Source organism: Nicotiana attenuata, chromosome 7, assembly GCF_001879085.1.
Source record: "Nicotiana attenuata strain UT chromosome 7, NIATTr2, whole genome shotgun sequence".
NCBI lineage: Eukaryota > Viridiplantae > Streptophyta > Magnoliopsida > Solanales > Solanaceae > Nicotiana > Nicotiana attenuata.
Window position 1 is genome coordinate 5,374,932 of NC_031995.1, and position 20,581 is coordinate 5,395,512.

The window sequence follows — 20,581 nt, forward strand, 5'->3', positions numbered from 1 at the left end:
GGGGTCACGAAGACCACCTTATTTGAGGTGGTGGACGGCGACATGGGCTACAACCTAATCCTCGGTAGACCATGGTTACATGAGATGAATGGCGTACCATCAACATGTCACACAACTGCTAAAATTCTAGACCCTAGAGGGAATCAAGCAAATAAGAGGAGACCAACCGACAGCGAGAGAAATGAACTCAGTATCGATTTCCAGCAGTAAAGGGAAGGAAATCAACAAATAGTAGTTATAGGAACAGACGCCTACTCCCGAGCCAAGCAAAGATGATAAAGGAGAGGAGTCGTCGGAATCCCACCAGGTACCGAGATACTTTCTGGTACCGGGAGAGAAAGATGCGACCAAGTCCATGGCAGAAGAACTTGAACAAGTGGCTTTGTTCGAGGAATTCCTGGAGAGAAATTTTCACTTGGGGACATGACTCAACCCCGAGCTCAGGTCAGGATTTATTAATTTCCTTAAAACTAACGTTGATTGTTTGGCATGGTCGCACGCGGATATGACAGGTATTCCACTAGAAGTGGCCGTGCACAAGCTAAGTCTGGACCCAAGCATCCCACTGGTAAGGCAGAAGAAGCGCCCTATAGTCGAGGTCAGAAACAGGTTTGTTAAAGAAGAGGTAACTCGGCTACTTGACATCGGTTCAATCCGGGAGGTAAAGTATCCCGGTTGACTAGCTAATGTAGTTGTATTTCCAGAAATGATTAAAAAATTTCGAATGTGCGTAGATTATAAAGACTTGAATAAGGCGTGCCCAAAAGACTCGTTTCCACTGCCGAACATCGATCAAATAATTGATGCAATGACCGGGCACGAGTTAATGAGTTTCCTCGATGCCTATTCCGGGTAAAATCAAATTAAGATGAACCCGAAGGATGAGGAAAAGAATTCATTTATAACGAACATTGGCATATAATGTTATAATGTGATGCCCTTCGGGCTTAAAAATGCCGGAGCCACTTATCGGAGGCTCGTGAACAAGATGTTCGAGAAAAAAATAGGTAAAATAATGGAAGTATACATATATGACATGTTGATCAAGTCTTTGAATGCAGGTGACCATTTAAAACACCTCCAGCAAACCTTCGATATCCTGAGGAAGCACAACATGAAACTCAACCCCGAAAAATGCGCGTCGAGGTTAGCTCTGGTAAGTTCTTGGGTTTCTTGGTTTCATAAAGGGGTATCGAGGTAAATCCTGATAAGATCAAAGCCATCGAGGACATCCCAGACCAGCTGACAAGCGTGAAAGAAGTCCAAAGGCTAACTAAAAGATTGACCGCTCTAAGCAGGCTCATCTCTCGATCTTCGGAAAAATGCCATCATTTCTTCTCACTCCTGAAGAAGAAGAAGAAGAAGAAGAAGAAGAAGAAGAACAATTTCGAATGGACTCCAGAATGCCAATGTGCCTTAAAATACCTGAAACGCTATCTACCAAGCCCTCCGCTACTATCAAAATCGGAGGTAGGTCTTAGAGGTAGCGGTAAGCGCCGTTCTAGTTCGGGAGGACGGAGGTACGCAATCTCCTGTCTATTATGTTATCAAAATTTTGTCAGGAGCAGAAACTCGTTATCCGCACCTTAAAAAACTGGCCTTAGCTCTTGTAGTCGTCTCTCGAAAGCTTAGGCCTTATTTTCAATGTCACCCGATAGGCGTTGTGACAACCTTCCCCTACGGAATGTCCTTCACTAACCTAAGTTGTTGGGTCGGCTGGCCAAATGGGGAGTTGGAATTAGTGAATTTGATATTAGATATAAGCCTAGACTGCGATCAAATCATAAGTTTTGGCCGACTTTGTGGCTGATTTCAGTCCCGGGTTAGCACCTTTGGCTATAAAAGAAGTGGTGATGGTGTCGAAAATGACATCAGGAGTTTGGACTTGTTCACGGACGAAGATTCCAATGTGAAAGGGTCCGGGCTCGGGGTGGTCCTAATCACGTCTTCGGGGGAAACCCTGAGGCAGGCCATAAAAAACTGTTCCTTTAAACAATGAAGCCGAGTATGAGGCATTGATTGCAGGATTCGAACTAGCCCGGGGACTTGGCTTCGAGGTCATAGAGATCAAATTTGATTCACATCTGGTAGTAAACCAAGTATATGGTATCTTTGACACAAAGGAGGAACGCATGCAACAATATATGATTAAAGTTCAAACCTTGCTCACACGGTTCCGGGAGTGGTCGATCACCCACATCCCGAGAGAAAAAATGCAAAAGCAAATGCATTGGACAATTTGGGGTCATTCACGAAGATGAAAGGATCAGATTCTAGTACTGTCGTTCAACTTATGCATTCGGTAATGGATGTGGACGGCTATTGTGAAGTTAGTACAACCAACCTAGTCTGGGGCTGGAGGAATGATTTCATTGATTACGTTCAGCATGGCAAGCTGCCCGAAGACCCGAAGGCATCCCAGGCACTATGTACCAAAGCGGCTCACTACAACCTCTGGGGTGGATAGTTATATAGAAGGTTATTCCAAGGCCCGTTGGCCCGATGCTTAGTAGCATCGGAGGCATACTCGTCATGAGAGAGGTTTATGAAGGAATTTGCAGGAACTATTCCGATGCAGATTCGTTGGTGCTAAAACTGGTTAGGGCAGGATATTATGGCCCCAAATAGAACAAGACGCGAAGGCATTTGTTCAGAAATGCGACAAGTGTCAGTGCCATGCACAGTTGGTGCACCAACCGGCAGAACTCTTGCATTCGGTACTATCCCCATGGCAATTCATGAAATGGGACTTGGATATAGTTGGGCTGCTGCCACCGGATACCGGGAAGGTAATATTTCTTTTAATTTTAACCGAGTACTTCACTAAATGGGTTAAAACAAGTCCTTACCAAAAAGATCGGTGAGCGCAAAGTGGTCGAATTCCTGTAGGAAAACATAATTTGCCGGTTCGAAATAACGAAGGAGATTGCCTGTGATAATGGGCCACAGTTCATAGGCTCCAAAGTCAAAATTTCTTGAAGACATGAAGATCAAGAGGATTACATCTTCAGTATACCATCCGAGCAATAATAGGCAGGTGGAATCAAACAATAAGGTGATTATTCAAAACCTCAAAAAGAGGTTGGAAGCAGCCAAAGGCAAGTGGCCCGAAGAGTTACCAAGTATGCTATAGGCGACTAGATGACGACGAAATCAAGCATGGGAGAGACATTCTTATCTCTCGTATACGGTGCAGAATCTCTAATCCTGGTGGAAGTAGGAGAACTGACCTTATAGTACTTCCGAACGGATGAAAAAGCAAATAATGAGGCATTGCTGGTCAAGCTGGAATTTCTTGATGATCGCAGGGACTTGGCGCATATAAGAATGGTGGCTCAGAAATAAAGGATAGAAAGATACTATAACCGGAGGGCCAATATCAAAAGTAGGAAACTTGGTTTTGAGTAAAGCGACTCATAACACTCGGAAGATCAACGTTGGAAAGCTGGGTCCGACGTAGGAAGGTCCCTATCGGGTTTCAGCTGTCACCAGGAAGGGATCATACGAACTGGAGAAGCAAGATGGAGTCAAATTGCCAAGAAACTAGAACATAACTCACCTCAAAAGGTATTACTGCTGATGGATCCTACTGATACTGAAAGTATGTGCTGCACTCTTTTTCCCTTCGGCCAGTTTTAGTCTCAATCAGGTTTTTCTGGCAAGGTTTATAACGAGGTAGCAATGGAAAGAATATTACGAAGGGAGCATCATCAGCAATGATAAGACCTTTAAATGTCAAGGCACTGAAACAACAGGCCATTATGGGATAGTTAGATAGTCTTTGGCTCGATGGCAGAGTTCCTAACAAGAAACGAAGCTTGCCATCGGACCAAAGATTATCCAATCGCTCACAAGTGTTTTTCTTCAAAGGAGCAAGACTTCCAATGTTCTAATTCGCATACTTCGTCTTCAAACAGTAGGGGGGGGGAGGAGGAATAGTATGAGAATACGACAACATGATTGCCGCAAAAATGGGGACTACGAGATCTGGAACAATAATGTCTCATCGGGACCGGGGAATGCACGGCCAGCCCCGTAGAAACAAGTTGTACTAATTAGCTACATGTATTGGCAATTTTTTTAGCAATCGAATGCTTATGTACTTTTAAAGATGGAAGGAATAAATAAAGTCCTTTTGTTTTTATCTTATTTCTTGTTCAGAGGTGAATTGATTTTATTATTTGAAAGTTGACTAAAAACTTCAAATGCTAGTGCCGGAATGAACAAGAGACGTCTTCTCAAGAGCATCGTAAGCATAAAAGGGCCCTTTCTTATGAAACCCTCATAGTAAAGGGTTGGTTCCGGAAGATTTTATGCCCGGAACCCAAAAGATATCGGAAGAAAACACACCCGAAGCCTTATCTAATTCGACGCAAAAAAATGAACTTTGTGCAATGCTTAATCAATAAGTCCTTTTTATTTATCAAACATGGCAAATGGAATAAGTGCAAAGATACAAAGGGAAAACAGCAAAAGAAAAATGCAAAAAACTAAACTTCTTCGCCACCGGAACTCGGGGGAAGAGAGGCATCTACGCCCCAAGGAGAATTAGGCTGAGTTGCCGCCGGTGCAGGATCTTGGCCCTCATCAGTATCCTCTTCAAGTTCCTCCTCGGTCCCTGAACACTCAGTGTCGGTACTAGAAGAATCAGTTATGTCAGGCTGAGCTGGAAGACGTTCTCGAGCAGTTAACTCCAGCGCTCGGGCCTTGGTAATTTCATCATCAATATCAATAACGCCCGCTTTGGCATTTTCCAAGGTTTTCCTTCTCATATGGTACATAGAGTATGTATTTTCAAAGATGAGGGAATCCCCTTGGTGCTGGAGCTTTGCCTTGAGCATGTCAACCTCGACCACAAGGCCATCCCACTCGGATCTCATGGCACCGAGGCTAAGATCGAAATCAAAGATTGTTGTTATATGAACCCTGTTTTGATCATGATCTTCTTATAACTATCTTCCATCCGACCCCGCTTCTCCTCAGTAGCAACAACCTCTTCGGCTTTGGAGTTCAAGGCTGCCTCCAAGTTATTTGTTCGTTAAATGGAGGCAGACTCACGCTCGGTAGCAGCAAGAGCAGTGCCTCGTGACTCAGCCCACCCAGCCTTAGCATCTTGAAGTTGAGCATGTAGCTGAGTGTCTTCTTGACTATGAGCCATCGCCTCCTGCTCACTTTGCTACAACCGGGCCTCAAGCGCGGCCGCTTCGGAAGCCTTTTCCTTTAGCACCATGAGGCGTGCAGCGAGTTGATTCCTCTCGGCCAACAGCTAATCTCGCTCGGACATGAATCCTTCTTTATCAAGTATCAATTGCGGAAGGCCTTTGGAAGCGAGGAAATTGGCCTGCAAAACGTGTATCTAAGTCAGAAATCCTGTTATAACAGACGAATAAAAACAAACAGTGAGAGAACAAGTATGGTGCCGCATTGTGCATAACATTATTCAACAAACACTCCCCTGAAAGAGAGTGTATTTTCTTCTTTATCTTTTTCCGAAGCCAGCGGCTTCAGATAGTTGGCAAGCTCCACCGGCCTGAACATCAGATGGCACTCATGTGAAACCGAGAGAGTGACGCTCCTCCTCCCTCGGGAATCTGGAGAAGGGGTTAAGTAGTTGTGCCCCAAATTCCCGTGGTGAGGGGACTAGGAAGGGGAGACGTCTTCTTCTATGGCGCCTACAACCGGTGGAGGAGATGCAGTAGTTGTTGGTGATGAAGGCACAACTGGTGTGGAGGGAGATGAAGCTTATGGTGTTATAGGTTGAGAAGCAGCTGTGGTAGAGGCAGTGCTGATTATTGGTTGATCATCAACCAAAGGCAGAAGAGGCCAGGTATTCGTCCTCATAGGACCGAAAGTAACAACTGTGAACGGAAAGGGAGAATCGACATTCTCTACTAAATCCATTTCTCCCGAAAGCACTCGGACCTCGCCCTCGATTTGGGTTCTAAGCTCTCCAGATTGAGCATTTGTTGAGCTGATGAAGATCGTTGTCTCTGTTGAAAAGTGGCCTCTTCATCATTAGCTTCCCCGTCATCATCAATGACCATAGTGGCTGTGGCCGGCTCGGGTGTGGCCTTTTTTATTTTATATTTTTATTTCTAGTCGAGGAAGAACATCGCCTTTTTGGTTGCTTGTTCTCTAGCAGGGGACTCCGGGAGGAAGCACCTGCACCGGAGTCAGATCCCAAGGCACTGCTCTGAGTAAGAGCCTCCTACAGCAACCTCACAGCCTCTGCAAGATCGGTTAAAACCTCAACCTTGGGGCAGGTAACAGAACCTTGCGGGAGTCCTGAATTTAACAAAAAGATATGGTTAGCAAAGTTTCCTTATGTATATGCAGAGGCGGAAAATAGAAAGAATCAACTTTCCGTGGTTCTTGGGCTTCCACCCGTATTTCGGGGCCAACTCCTTCCACCGATGGGTATCTGGTATAGTAATGTCCAAAATCTTTGAACCCATTGGTCCAGGACTTCAACTCTTAATGGTGTCCACCGAGTAGCTGAAATAGCGGAAGCAAAATGGTTAGCAATGACGTGGAACAACCTTTTACGAAGAAAGAGATAGCTAATAAACTTACGTGAACGACTCCATGATTCGGGAAAAGAGGGAGTTGTGTCCGGGATGATATCCCTGGTAGCTACAACGACAAACCGCTCCATCCACCCACGGTCATTGTTATCATCCATGCTGGTAAGCAAAGCATAGTGGCCACGCTTGCTGAAATTTATCACTCCCCTACGAAAGATTTTGGGGGAGTAGAGGTTCATCATATGTGCTAGGGTTAGGGTCTCCCCCATCTCCAAGCACAACCGGTGCAGACTAGCCACCGTTCGTCACACAGAAGGACCTACTTGTGCCAAGCAGACCTGATATCTGTGGCAGAATTTCAAGATCAAGGGGTCAAGTCCCCCGCTCAATGAAAACGGGCCCAGAGTGAAGGGGTACATATAAACATACATAAAACCATTCTTGGTGAAAGTAACCCGCTGCACCAGGTTAGGAGCGATGATATATAGGTCATGGCAGTCACAATCCTTCTTAACATTAGGAATACTGGAAGGGACAATAGAAAAAGATACCTACTAACTGCCCAAGTTCGAGGGTTTGCAGAGGGGAACTTCTCTTGGAAGTCGTTGGCGGTACTCAGGTGTTTAGGTATGATGGTGCTTGCCATGGGGAGATCATCATCAACATCAACCTCTTTATCTTTGCCTCTCTTCGGGTCTCTACCGAATAGAAGACATGAGTTCTTAAAAGATTTAGTGAAAGCTCCATCATGGTAAAAAGATGATAGAGCCTTTTGAAGAAGATCAGAGAGAGATGAAAGTAGAAGTAAGTTAAGTGCAAAGATGATAAAAGAGCTTATGAAGTTGTTAGAAGTGAAAGAGGTAAAATGGTACATATAAGTAAAGATATAGATGGCTAAAATCGTGGTCATGATTACCTCGAGAACTGGTGAAAATACTGCTGAATCGTGGGGCAACACGTGTTCGGGTATTAAATGTGAGTAGACGTGCGTCTTATCAAGCGTCAGAGACTGTTCAGAGGGGATCAGAAAATTTTCTGCCAAGAAAGGAATCTTTACCAACTTCCTGATGACACAGAGATGTGCCACCGGAAAGCAGGGGGACTATCTGTATAGGGTAAAATTGGTTTATATTAAGTGATCGAATAATTGCATGACACGTGAAACCGGAGACATACGGAAGATGAATCGAGTAAGAACCGAGACCGGGGGCAACAACTGCAGTTGGTGTTGGATAGATCCCGAAGGGAGCATAATCAACGGTAGCAAAACGAATGTTTGTCACCAGATGGCATTTAGTGAAGAATATTCCTTAATATTAAATAGACAACCATTGTAGAGAATTTTGGCATTCATGGCATGCTGTTACACCTTCATCAATGGCCCCGTTTATTGTCATTTAAGAGGGGCTTGATCCTAGGATCTTGTTCCCTAGGTATAGCTATAAATAGTGGCTTCAACAACCATTGTAGGATACGAAATCTCTAGCAAAACTTATACTATACTTTATTCTCAAGCTAAATAATACAACTTTACTTTCTGTTTGATATTGCCCTTACTGGTGTCCTAGGAAGCATTGGTCCCGGAGCCAGGCTTGCCATATCTTTGACGCTAAGTCTTATTTATAATTTAATTTATTTATTATTTTGGATCAAATTAGTTTGCTTGTCTACAAACCACGCAACGAATTCAATTGTGCCGTTTTATAGGTAAACATTTTTTTTTATCGCCTTATTTCATTCACTGATTTCTTTAATTCATTTCTCTTTTATGAATAGTTGGTCCTTTGACTAGTTTGTAGTTTTTTTTGGGGCTATTTGTTCTAAATTTCCCTCCTAATATTGAAATCTTATCCTTTTTATCTGCAATTTCTAGAACTGTGGCCAAGAAAAGTTTGAGATATTTCAATAGTTTAAGATATTGCCTCGAGACAGTTCCAAATTTGTTACCTAGAGCAAATGTTAAATGACATGTTATAATAAGTTAGATTACAGTAACTGTGCAACAAATTTATTTAATTATCAATGTATGTTACTTAAATCCTCGTTGAAAAGGAAATACTTAAAAGACTCAATGTTTTTTTTTTTTTTTGGAAACTAAAGGAATGGTGGAATAACTTTCATAATCTCAAGTGGTTGGGGGTTGTATGGACCATTTGCATTTAGGATAGGAGATATTACCCTTAAAGGCACTTTTTTATTAGACACTTTTTTCCGCCATCTATTAGACACTTAATGTATATAAAAAATGTAGCTATTGAGCATCTTGAAAATTTTCATCATCTGAAAGTGGTTGGAGATGGTGCGTGTGTGGACCATTTGCATTTAGGATTGCAGATATTATCTAAAATAAAACTCATATACGCCACAAGAATGTGAAACAACAAAATTTACAAACAAAGCACCAAATCATAATTATTAGGTCTCATAACTTGGTAGGAATCCAAAAACATACACCGAATAGAAAGCAGGAAACATAAACAGTTTTTGTGGGAAGAATAAAAAAAAAAGAAGCTAAGTAACATTTCAAACAAACTGCCCCTAAAGTCAGACAATAGGGTAAGTTGTCCTAATATGAAACTTAGTAGCCTTCTGGCTTGTAGGCAATGAAACTGATGCACTGCACTTGACGCACGTTGTCGAATCCAATAATACGGATCCAGGCTTGTGGGTATGCCTTCTTCGCCTCTTCCACCTCAGCCAACACTTGGGCGGCATCAGTGCATCCGAACATAGGTAGCTTCCACATGGTCCAGTATCTGCATCACAACCGGATTCAGGATTTAATATTTAAGATTTTGTTCTTATAAAACATGAATTTTGTATTGCTTTTCAAGATTTGCACGCATATATTCATGATTTAACTAAATAATTGTGGATCTGCTATTGACCTGCCATCATAGTATCCTGGTGACTTGTTGTTTTCACGGTAGACAAATCCGTGCTGCACATACGAAATAACGCATTAAAGTTTAAATTTTAAAATATAAAAATTTGGAACAAATAGAAAGGAGAAAAATATCGCATAAAATAGAGGGAGTATGAAAAATTTAGAACAGATATTGACCTCAGTCTCGAATTCCAAGCAAGGAACCCATCCATTTTTCAAAAGGTACTCAACTTCCCTAAGCAATTGCTCCTGGCTCAAATCAGGCAGGTATGAGAGAGTCTCGTACTTCTTCTTGTTAATTGGTGGCCACACCTATACTCCACCAAAAAGATTTTTTAGTTACGACAGGTTAAGATACACTAATTGTATGAAAATGTTTTTGTACTGTCAGTGTATATAAGTTACCTGCATGCATTGCACTCTTCCGCCGTTGCTGGCAATGGAAGTGATGTCAAGGTTTTGCTTCCTTGAAACAGGGAATGAGGCAGCTGACTTAAGGCCAGTGAAAGGTGCAACCATGTTAGCTTGAGCAACATTGCTGCGAGTGGCAACTGCTGCAGAGGAAAGAACTGAGGAAGCCATTGCTAATTACACTTAAGACAGAAAGATTTCTCTTTCTCCCTTTTCCTTTTTTTCCCTTTAAACTTCCAATATGGTCATTGCATAGTTGCCCACCACTCTATATATAATGATAAGGTTTCACATATTTCCCATATCTAACGGACAAAAATCAACAACTCTCTCATCTTGGAATAAAGCTAACCATTGGATTATGTGGTTCTTGATACATTATACAAATCTTAATATCCACACATGAAAGGTTGGAAAATTATATTTGGAGCTAAGCCATTCTAAATTTAAGTCACCACAATAGAGGTGCCACGTGTAAGCACCTCAGTAATCTTATCTCATCCTAGATGGGGTAGGAAGAGGATATGAATGTGTGATTGAGGTTAGGTTAACTTTTTTGAGTCCCTTTTGCTTGGACTATTGCCGTATTTGGTTATGTATGTATACATATATTTTTGTGTTTCAAAATATTCAAACTAAACTTAATGCAAATAATGTATCATCAAGGCTTGAATTCTTTATCACATGAGAAGCAAACAACGACATAATTAACTTTGTAAAAATCTCAAGGAACTATATATGACATTAGAGTTGAGGCATTCTTTAGGAAAAAAGCAAATGCAATACTTTAATCAAAATGATCATTAAATATAGTGTTTCATGATTACAAAAACATTGTCAAAACGGACAAGGGTTCTGATTGAATTAGAGGCAGCAATACCAGCCTTCTGATTTTGAAATCCTGTTGTTCCTTGTCCCTGAGATCTCGAATTATTTGCTGCCATGAGTTCAGACTACTATTTGGTGAACTCCACGAAAAATCTGAGTGCCTCTGTCCCATGGAGTTAAAATTATTACCACTTTGGTGGTTGCCTCGGTCAATGCTTCCCACAACATTTACCAATTTATCTGCAGCTGAGGCCTGACACTCATGCGTTGGATGATCCATTCCACAAAAGTCACAAACTGATGATGGCTGGCTTTGGACCTTGGCTATCAACTTTTTTATCTCTTTGGCTATAATATCTACTTGGGCTTGCACTGATATGTTAGAGTCCACCTGGTGAACCCCAGCTGATTTTCTTCTATCGTTACTCTCAGTGGACCATTGGTTAGCATCTTCAGATGGCTCATCAAGAATCACAACAATTTCCTCAGGAGTTTTCTTGATTAAAGGACCTCCAACTGCAGTACTCAGAGTTCGCCGTGAGGAAAGTGTCAGTCCATCCCAAAAGTCATGGAGTTGCATCCACAATTCGAGTCGATTATACTAACACTTTCTCAGACCGTTTCAATGTACTTCTGGTAGAAGTTGTGGATTTCCCTTATGAATTTTACTATTTTTGCAGTTGAGAAGTACTTGTCCATAAACTTTTTCGTCATATCTTCCCATGTCCTAATCAACCCAGTTGGTAAGCCTCGAAGCCAGTGCTTCGCGTCATCCTTCAGTGAAAAGGGAATGCTCTTAAGTAGACTGCATCTTTTAATACTCCATTGTATTGAAAGGTATTCATGATTTCCTCAAAGTCCATCAAGTGGGTGTTAGGATCTTTATTCGCCTTCTCTCTAAAGACATAGTTGTTCTGGATGGTTTGAAGCAAGCCTTGCTTCAACTTAAAATTATTTGCTACTACGAGCGGAGGTCTGACACTTGACAGTCCCTGATTGTAGATTGGCTGGCATAGTCACCTAATGCTCTCCCAGGACTGGGAGCCATATCTTTAAACTACTCTTTAACCAGAGGTCATTTTAGATGGAATCTTTGACCCCTGTCTTCATCGAGAGTTTCATCAGCATCTCTAAGGGCTCCTTCAGCTGCTATCTATGCAGCTTCTTCTCTCTTTTGTGCTGTCTCTCTTGCAGCTAAGTCTGCTCCATCATCACTATTCTTAGCAATGTGTTCCTGGGTTGAAGATCGCCCCAAGACATTTTCGGTGAGATCTTTCTCTTTCCTCAACTGTCGCAGACGTTTTTCCACCTCTGGATCGTGTGGAATCACTTCTTTTGAAGAAGATCGAGTCATACACCAGAGAAATTAGACTTGTTACCTGCACACAAGTGAGAAAAACGTGAATACAAGAAAATAAAATAGGTTCCTAAATTAGCACCAAAAATTTTTCTGCACACTTTTGATTGCCAATTCCCGCAACGGCGCCAAAATTTGGCGAGCGCAAAACACAACACAAAATTGATGTTACCTAGTCGAAGATCGTATAGTTTAATTATCGTTTCCACATGGATTGGATCTAAATAATATTCAAGTAATTTCTGGTTTAACGCTATTCAGGATGATTAACACTTTGGTTGAATGATTATGAACTAAAATTAACTATTAAAATTAAAACAATCAACAATTAATCACAAAGAGCTAGAGAGTAATCAATGGATTATTATCAAGAAGAAGAAAAGGGTTTTGACATGATAGGTGGATGACTGCTATCCTGAATATGACACTGTTTTATTTCACTCTTGAGGTTCTATCGATTTTCACGAATTCAATAGGTGATTAGCTTATACTTCCGATTTAGACTCCTCTCTCAATTAAATATAAATATTTCAAATAAACTAATGTGAAGTGCGGTGAAACTCACAAAAATCTATTGATAGGAATGATCTAAGAAAAACTTCTCGCATTTCTCAATCTTAATTTAAACGGTAACTCAAAAAGCTATCTCGATTACTTTAAAGGATCACCAAAATAAACAAAGGCATACACTACAATAAAATTCAATAAGATGTTTCTCTTTCGATTAAACACTATAAAGAATAAAATCACAACTAATATTAAAGCTCTTCCAATAAATTCAAGCAATTAAACAGCAGTCAAATCCATAAACAACAACCAAGTCACCAAATCATGTCAAACCCTAAGGTAAACTTATCACGCCCAACTCTAGTCCTAAAAAGGATAAGTGGTCACTGCAAATATAATCCGGTCTAAAAGTTCAGGATCGAATCCCACACAGAACTAAGGCTTAGCTATATCTGTTTAATATCACTAAGAAGACAAGCTCGAATAATTCTTAAGTTATAATATTAAGATTCTTATATCTAACTAATTAACTAAGAAACTAAAGCAGTAAATTAAAACTAGGGATACTAAGGGTTGGAGAAAAGATTAGGAGGTTTAGAGTTATGATTTCCCCAAATGTTGGAATTGTTCCCGCTATGTTCCCTACAATTTCGCCTATATATTCTCTACTGATCATGAGCACTTTAGGTGCCGTAATTCTCTCTCGAGCAACTACAATAATTTACTAGATGTATTCTCTCGAACTACACTAGCTAGCACTAATTCACCGCTCACTATGATCGCACCAAGGTTTCGTTATCTCTAATCCCGCCTTTAAACGCTCTGTGTTGATCTCTCACATACGTTAGGAGTGATGTTATTCAACAACTACCTAAATATGTACTCTCTCTCGAGCAGTACACATTAAATAGGCACAGTCAATTGATGGCCATTCAATCAACAACAACAAACACGTAGTTGAACAAGTAGAGAAATCCAACGGCTCAATTATATAAAAACATAACAAGAATTTATCCTCCAAAAGGTTCCATCAAAACCCTTGATAACAAATTAGCTATGCATAATAGTATGCAAAAATAAAATATAGAATTCATAACTGATAATGGAAATAGGAAGAAGGGAGTTAGAAACTTGTAGAAGAATTCTCCGCCTTGCTCTTAGTGTGTTCTTGCCTCCTTAGGTCGAATCCCCGGTCTCCTTAGCCTTCTTAGGTCTAAATTATGTCAAAAGTCTGTCAAAGGTGCTCAAAATCCATTTTTTCCATGTATATATACCAAGTAGGGCCGGGCCCAAACAATTATACCTTCTCCTACGCTAAAAAGGATACTTTTCCAGGTCAGGACGTCCGCGGCCGCGGATTCAACCGCGGACCTGACCGCGGATTTTGCATAGTGTTCTGTCCGCAGCCGCGGATTCGACCGCGGACCTGATCGCCGACTGTTTGGAATTTGGTAAAACGTAAAACATAAAAGTTGTAGCCCTTTAAATTAGCTTTCCAACCATATATTGTGGAGCCCAAATGGAGTCTGAGCAAAAAGTTATGTGTATTTTACTAGACAGTGCGCAATATGCCTACTCGATTCTTTGTTTCGTTGCTCTATCATCCGTTGATCCCGAACACGATCCCGGCTTAATTCCTTGGGCTTTTACTCAGACTTCAAAGCTCCAAATCACTTGAATTTATTCCATAACATCTACATAGCTCGGAATCACTCCTACAAGGCATACACAATTAGTGCAAAACACTAGCGATTAAAGCTCAAACTCAACTGAAGTGCAGTGAATTGGAATGTAATAATCGACTAAAATACGTAATTATAGCCTATCATGAACACCCCACACTCAAACCATTGCTCGTTCTCGAGCAATCAAACTACACTTTATATAGACACGACCTTTTTAAACAATTCTCCTAACTCATCACACTAAGAATATTTAAAATAGACTAAGCACAAAAGCGTAACATCTTCACCTCAAGATTTGACTCACAAGTACCGTGCATTATTCACAACTCACCCACTTACTCTAACGTAGAGGTCACTGACATTACCTTTCCTTCATGAATCAAGTGCCCTCACACAACAAACGAGAGTAGTTCCACACAATAAAATTTAAAAATACTTAGGAACTCAAGATAGAAAGAATTCACTCACTCTCAGAAATAACATTCATATGCCACAAAAGACGCACCATAGGCTTGCCCGTAGTGTAATACTCTATTAATCGAGCTCATTCAGTCTAGGATCAAGTAGGACTTCATTTGGTTGTAACGTAGGTTGCCGGACGGGTAGGATACATTTAGATATAAGAGTGACTACACCTCCCTAAGCACTTTAATACACACACTTTAACATTTAAAACCCCACACTTATGTCAAACCATAACTCCACCTTCATATCACTATATATTAACTCCATTCTTCTTTAAGCATACTTACATCAAGAGCCATCACTTATCATGGAATATTTTTCACAACAATCCAACTATTTTTTTTTCAATTCAAGTGGCTCTTACTTTTTCAAAACAGTGCACATTTCTCCTTATTTCATTAGTTCCACTCAAAAGCCAGACCAACCACCCCACACTTTAACTTTTACAAAGTTTATAACAATTCAAGTGCTCATGAGAGATTAGAAGGTTCAAATAGATGGTTAACTCAAATAAATGGGTAAGGCTTGTAATGCGGTTGCCAAAGAAACAGGATTACAGGCTCAAAGGAGTTAACTACGATACATAAAAATTAGGCGAGTAAAATATATATATATGGCTCAACAAATAAATGCCTATATCACTTCCAAGACTGAACAAAACTACTATTAGCTTTGCAAACACACGGGGCAAGTTCTAGACATCAAATGCAATGCACAGAATAATACACAAACCTCACACACACATGGCATAGAACTCACTCAGGATTGGTTTCATCAAGACACTCTAGTCAAAGCAATTAAGCAAAGTTAAGATTGTCACGCCCCAAATTCGAGGGGACATGATCGGCGCCCGACCGGGTAGCCCCAGCCAAGCGAACCTAGATGCCTTTCCTAGCCCACATGTTACCCCATGTTTTCCTTACTCAATTATTCTAAGAATTTTCCAAATAATTAATTAAGAATACTTTTTAATTTACAAAACACATACATACTTACATAATAATAATGAAATCACCAACTCGTTACCCATGTATGAAAACACGGATCTACACAAGTTTCTAACCCACATCTACTGTCTACGGAGCCTCTAAAAGTACAACAGGATAGTATAGTATTTGCCGGTAACAAGGCTCCGGCTATACCTTACACAAAAATCAAAAATAAAACTCCGAAAACAAGTGGCCTGAGCCACGCAGGGCCCCAAGAGGAAAGGGGCTCACCAAAAAGCTGATGGAGGACGAAGGGGAGCTACGATCGGTGGACTGTAGTACTTGCTACGGATCCACCTACAATCATAACACGAATGTAGCGCTCCCGGCAAAAGAGACGTTAGTACATTTGAATTGTACTGGTATGTATGAACAAACTTTGCTCCAAGTAAACTCAAACCATAAGCAAGTAAGTAGCAGTAATAAAAGCGACAATCAAATCCACAAGGAGGGAATAATTAAGCCTACAGGTATACAATCTCTCCTCCATAAACAAGCATGTAATTGTAATGGAAATAACAATCAAATCCACAAAGAAAGAGCAATCAAACCAACAAGTTTACAATCTCTTCTGTTTTCCCCTTCCACATTTCCACTTCAATAATTTCACAATTTGTTCATAGTTCATTTCAATAGCGATTTCGATCGCTTTCCACCCTTATTACCTCGGCCACCCTTATTACCTCGGCCACCCTTATCACCACAACCCACACCTTATTTCTTCGTATTGCGGCGCGCAACCCGATCCCACCGAACAATCACAATTCACAAACAACACAACAACAACAACAATTCACAAAGAACAACAACAATAATCCTCAAGAAACAACAACAACAATTTACAAAGAACAACAACAATTTACCAAGAACAACAACAACAATTTACATGAACTTCCATAGCCATCAATACCATTTCCATGTATTCCGCTACTCATATGCATTGATAGGTCACGACGATAATTTCCCACGACAAACCACATATGTTACTACCACGGTTATTCCGAGCACATCAATTCCCATTTCCTTCCATTACTTGTTTCACAGTTCTTACCACATAGCACATTCACAATCGCAAACTTGGTTTATTTCTGATTACTTGCATCAATATAGCGAAGGCACAACCACAATCACTCAACCATACCAATCACAGGAATTTCACAAATAAATCACGTAGAAATCACATACCAAGCACTCAAACACCCAAACAAGGCGATTTTACAAGTTCAAAGTTAGCCATACATACCTGGAGCCAAATTTCCTTTTAACTTCTATTTCCAATTCACTAAATGGTCTAGCAACGTCAATCTAGTGCACAAGTTAACGCGTATGACTTAGAAAAGAAGTTCACAATTTCTACTCAAACTTATTTAGGTCATCAACCCATCTTTGTACCATCTTTTACTCTTACCCAATTACTCTCACTAGGTTTTAGGTTATAGAATGACATGCATGTATGAGTTCAACCACTATTTTCAAAGACCAATGCATGAGACTCCCCCTCCCCCTAGTTTAAACCAGAAATTTAGTGAAAAGGGTTAGGGATGTTACCTGCAAGAAAAGGGGGATGAAGATAAGCTTGAAATTTCCCGGCCCGGATGGTTTTGAAGAATCAAATTTGGAGAAGATGACTTTCTCTCTCAAGACTCTCTCTTCCTCTCTCTTATTTTGTGCAGAAGGTCGTTAAAAATGAGGGGCTGGGGGTGTTTTATTAAAAAGGGGGTCGGGTATAAAATTTAGAAAATAGAAGCCCGAGCAAGATCTGCGGTCGCATTCTGCGATCGCAGAACTGAAATGCGGTCCGCAGATTGGACCGCAGAATTGCCCCCAAAACTCTGATGATTCTGTTTGGGTCTGCGACAGGAATGCGGTCCGCATTCCTGTTATGCGGTCGCATTGTGCACCGCAGAACTGACCTTCACAAATCCTTGAGGAACTTATGCGACGATTATGCGGTCCGCATATTGGTTATGCGATCGCATAATAGACCGCATTTTCAATATTAATTTTGACAACTCTTCTGTTTCACTCTGCGGTAGGAATGCGGTCCGCATACCAGGCCTGCGACCGCATTCTTGACCGCATAATGGCATTTTTCTGGGAAATTGATTCTTTTGATTTTTTTACAAGCTTAGATCAATACCAAGGGTCCGAACCGCGGCTCGCAAGCTTGCCGCGAAGAATTCTATGCATTCCTAACACATATTCGGAGTCGACACCACAAGATACTAGGTTTTGAGCCAAAAACTTTACGGGGCCTCACAAAGATTATACAATTTAAGGTACTTTTAAAAGAGTCAAAAAACTGAGCCTAAGCGTCACAATCAAAGTACTCACTATTCTCAAGGCATAACAAAGTCAAGAGATATTGATTTAATTCAATTCATCTCACACCGGCTCCTACTCGTAAAAAAAATAAAACTGAATACACCCGATTCAAACAAAGCCCTTGGAAAAGAACCGCGACACAAAGAAAAACCAAGGGGTAATTGCTACACTACCTAACAAAAGAAAATCTTTTTATCTTTTTTTTAGACTTAAATCCCTCAAGAAAATTATCTAATAGATCCATCGTCGGGAAAAGTCCAATTCTTTTTTTTTAAAACAAGGATATTATTCAATTAAACTAACACAGCTAAAGTTGTATGGAAAGTCACCCAGACAATCTCCTCACCCCACACTTAAAATTGTACATTGTCCCAAATGCACATCATAACTATAAGAGGGTAAAAGAAACTCCCTGGTAGACCAAAGGCCGAAGCACTAGCATCTAATGGGGTACTCAGACTTCTCCTAGGCTTGGTCCTTCGTGCGAGTACCTCACACTTAGTTCCAACCATCTGGTTTGCTGTTGCATCCTTCCAATAGCTTTGCTTTCCATGTTCCTGGAAAATCAAAAACTGACACTACAAAAATAATACAATTAGAGAAATAAAAAAATAAAAGAAAGCAATAAAGCTGGGTTGCCTCCCAACAAGCGCTTGATTTAACGTCGCGGCACGACGCGAATCACTTTTTGCCTCCACCTCGAGCTTATGAATTGAACCCCCAATTTGGCATCAAGCTTTCGGCTATGCTCCTGGAGGAACAAATCTAATTGGCCCAAGCAACCATTGTACTATTCTACACTTCTTGGCTTTTAGATGAGGTATGTAGTCCTGTCTTTCTGGCAAGAAAAACTCCAGAATATAGGCACCTTGTTCCTCATTCCTTGACTTCTCAATCGGCTCGGATGATTCTATTTCCATATTGTCACCCAAGCACAATGTAGAAAAATATTTGGAGTGAGGACCAACGCACTCACACACATGAACTTCAGGACTTTCAATATCCTCAACATCAATGATACTAGAGTCAACAAAATTTATATCCTCAATGTTCTTGGCTGACTGTAGTCTCACTTCTACAACATTGACATCCTCAAATTGTAGTTGGCTAGGTTGTTGATGTTCTACTCTGACTTCCTCAATTAGCACCTCAAATTCACGCTCTTCTTGGCTCTTATCCCCAAAATTGGCTTGCTGAGCATTAAAAGCTTCAACCACTTGACTCACTTGAGCCTCCAAGTTGCGAATAGTTGCCTCTTTCCTTTCTATCTGCAATTGCTTTTCATTATTTTGTTCCAGAAGGCACTTTAACATATCCTTGATCTCCTTCAGGTCTGCATCCCCAGGTTCTTTGTTCCTATTAACTTCACAAGAAAAGGTAGAACCATCATAGCAAGAGATTGGGGAAAGATAAGAAATATAAGCACAACCATGAAAGTGACCATTTTTATCACCACACACATCACACACATTCCACAAATAAGATTGAGTTGATCCACATAACTCGCTCTCGGAGATATTTTGATAATTTCGATACAGGTATTTTCCTTCACAATATGTATGAGGATCAATAGTAGAATTATCTACACCTATATTCCCATAATTCCAAGATGACTTGTTTCTCAAATCAACAATTATAATAAAATAAAAAAATACAAAATAAAACAAAACAAAATAAAAGTTCAAACTCGAAACCTAGCAATATATACAGCTACAACTACACCTTTAGTTCCTCGGCAACGGTGCCAAAATTTGATCACGCCCAACTCTTGTCCTAAAAAGGATAAGCGGTCGCTACAAATATAATCCGGTCTAAAAGTCTGGAGTCGAATACCACAGAGAACTAAGGCTTAGCTATATCTGTTTAATATCACTAAGAAGACAAGCTCGAATAATTCCTAAGTTATAATATTAAGATTCTTATATCTAACTAATTAACTAAGAAACTAAAGCAGTAAATTAAAAACTAGGAATACTAAGGGTTGGAGAAAAGATTAGGAGGTCTGTTTGGNTCTGTGTTTTTTTTAAGTGTAGAGAGTGGTAGTTGGTTGATCTCTAGGTGGATACTATGGTTTTGATTCTCGAAATCCCCACAGACGGTGCCAAATTGTTTGGCTTAAAAGTTAACAATATACTTTGTAAGCTAAAAAACAATCAAAAGTAGAATAAGGGTAAATCGTAATCAAATATAATAATCCTAGAGATGCAAAGATGATAATATTGTTGTAGATCTAGTATTGCAAAGAGACAGTATGAACTCAATAAGATACGTTCGTTTGAAGTAGAGATAGAGAGAGAAAGCCAGAAAAATGAGAGAGTTGTCTTAGATCAGATGCCCTTTTTACAATGTGAAGGTCTCCTTTATATAATAGGAGACCTTCCTCGAAAGAATCAAAAAGTTACAAAGATAGGTAACGTCTCCCTAGTGAAGACATTGAGTCCTAAACGATGTCGCTTTTGCCCCCACGGCCGAGTCGTACCCGCTATGTTGGCAGGCGTACACTTATTGGGCGTACCCACTGGCGTAGAGATGCCGAGGGTCAAATTTGACCCTATACAAGGTCTAGAGTTATGATTTCCCCAAATGTTGGAATCGTTCCCGCT

General features: G+C 40.5%; 1 protein-coding gene across 1 annotated transcript; it reads right to left on the bottom strand.

The window, feature by feature from the left end:
* On the bottom strand, window positions 8,911-10,086 carry LOC109228596 (ribulose bisphosphate carboxylase small chain, chloroplastic). Its single transcript, XM_019393743.1, has 4 exons — window positions 9,817-10,086; window positions 9,589-9,723; window positions 9,413-9,465; window positions 8,911-9,280 (listed from the first exon to the last, which is right to left on the bottom strand). The coding sequence occupies exons 1-4, from the start codon at window positions 9,991-9,993 to the stop codon at window positions 9,103-9,105; spliced, it is 543 nt and encodes a 180-aa protein (XP_019249288.1). The 5' UTR covers window positions 9,994-10,086; the 3' UTR covers window positions 8,911-9,102.

What these genes read in the sequence shown, in the direction of transcription:
- LOC109228596 (XM_019393743.1), bottom strand. Translation starts at nt 9,993, where the DNA reads ATGGCTTCCTCAGTTCTTTCCTCTGCAGCAGTTGCCACTCGCAGCAAT. An exon ending in GAAGAGTGCAATGCATGCAG is followed by an intron (nt 9,724 to 9,816) that starts GTAACTTATATA and finishes GGTGGAGTATAG; the next exon opens with GTGTGGCCACCAATTAACAA. An exon ending in CCAGGATACTATGATGGCAG is followed by an intron (nt 9,281 to 9,412) that starts GTCAATAGCAGA and finishes GTTGTGATGCAG; the next exon opens with ATACTGGACCATGTGGAAGC.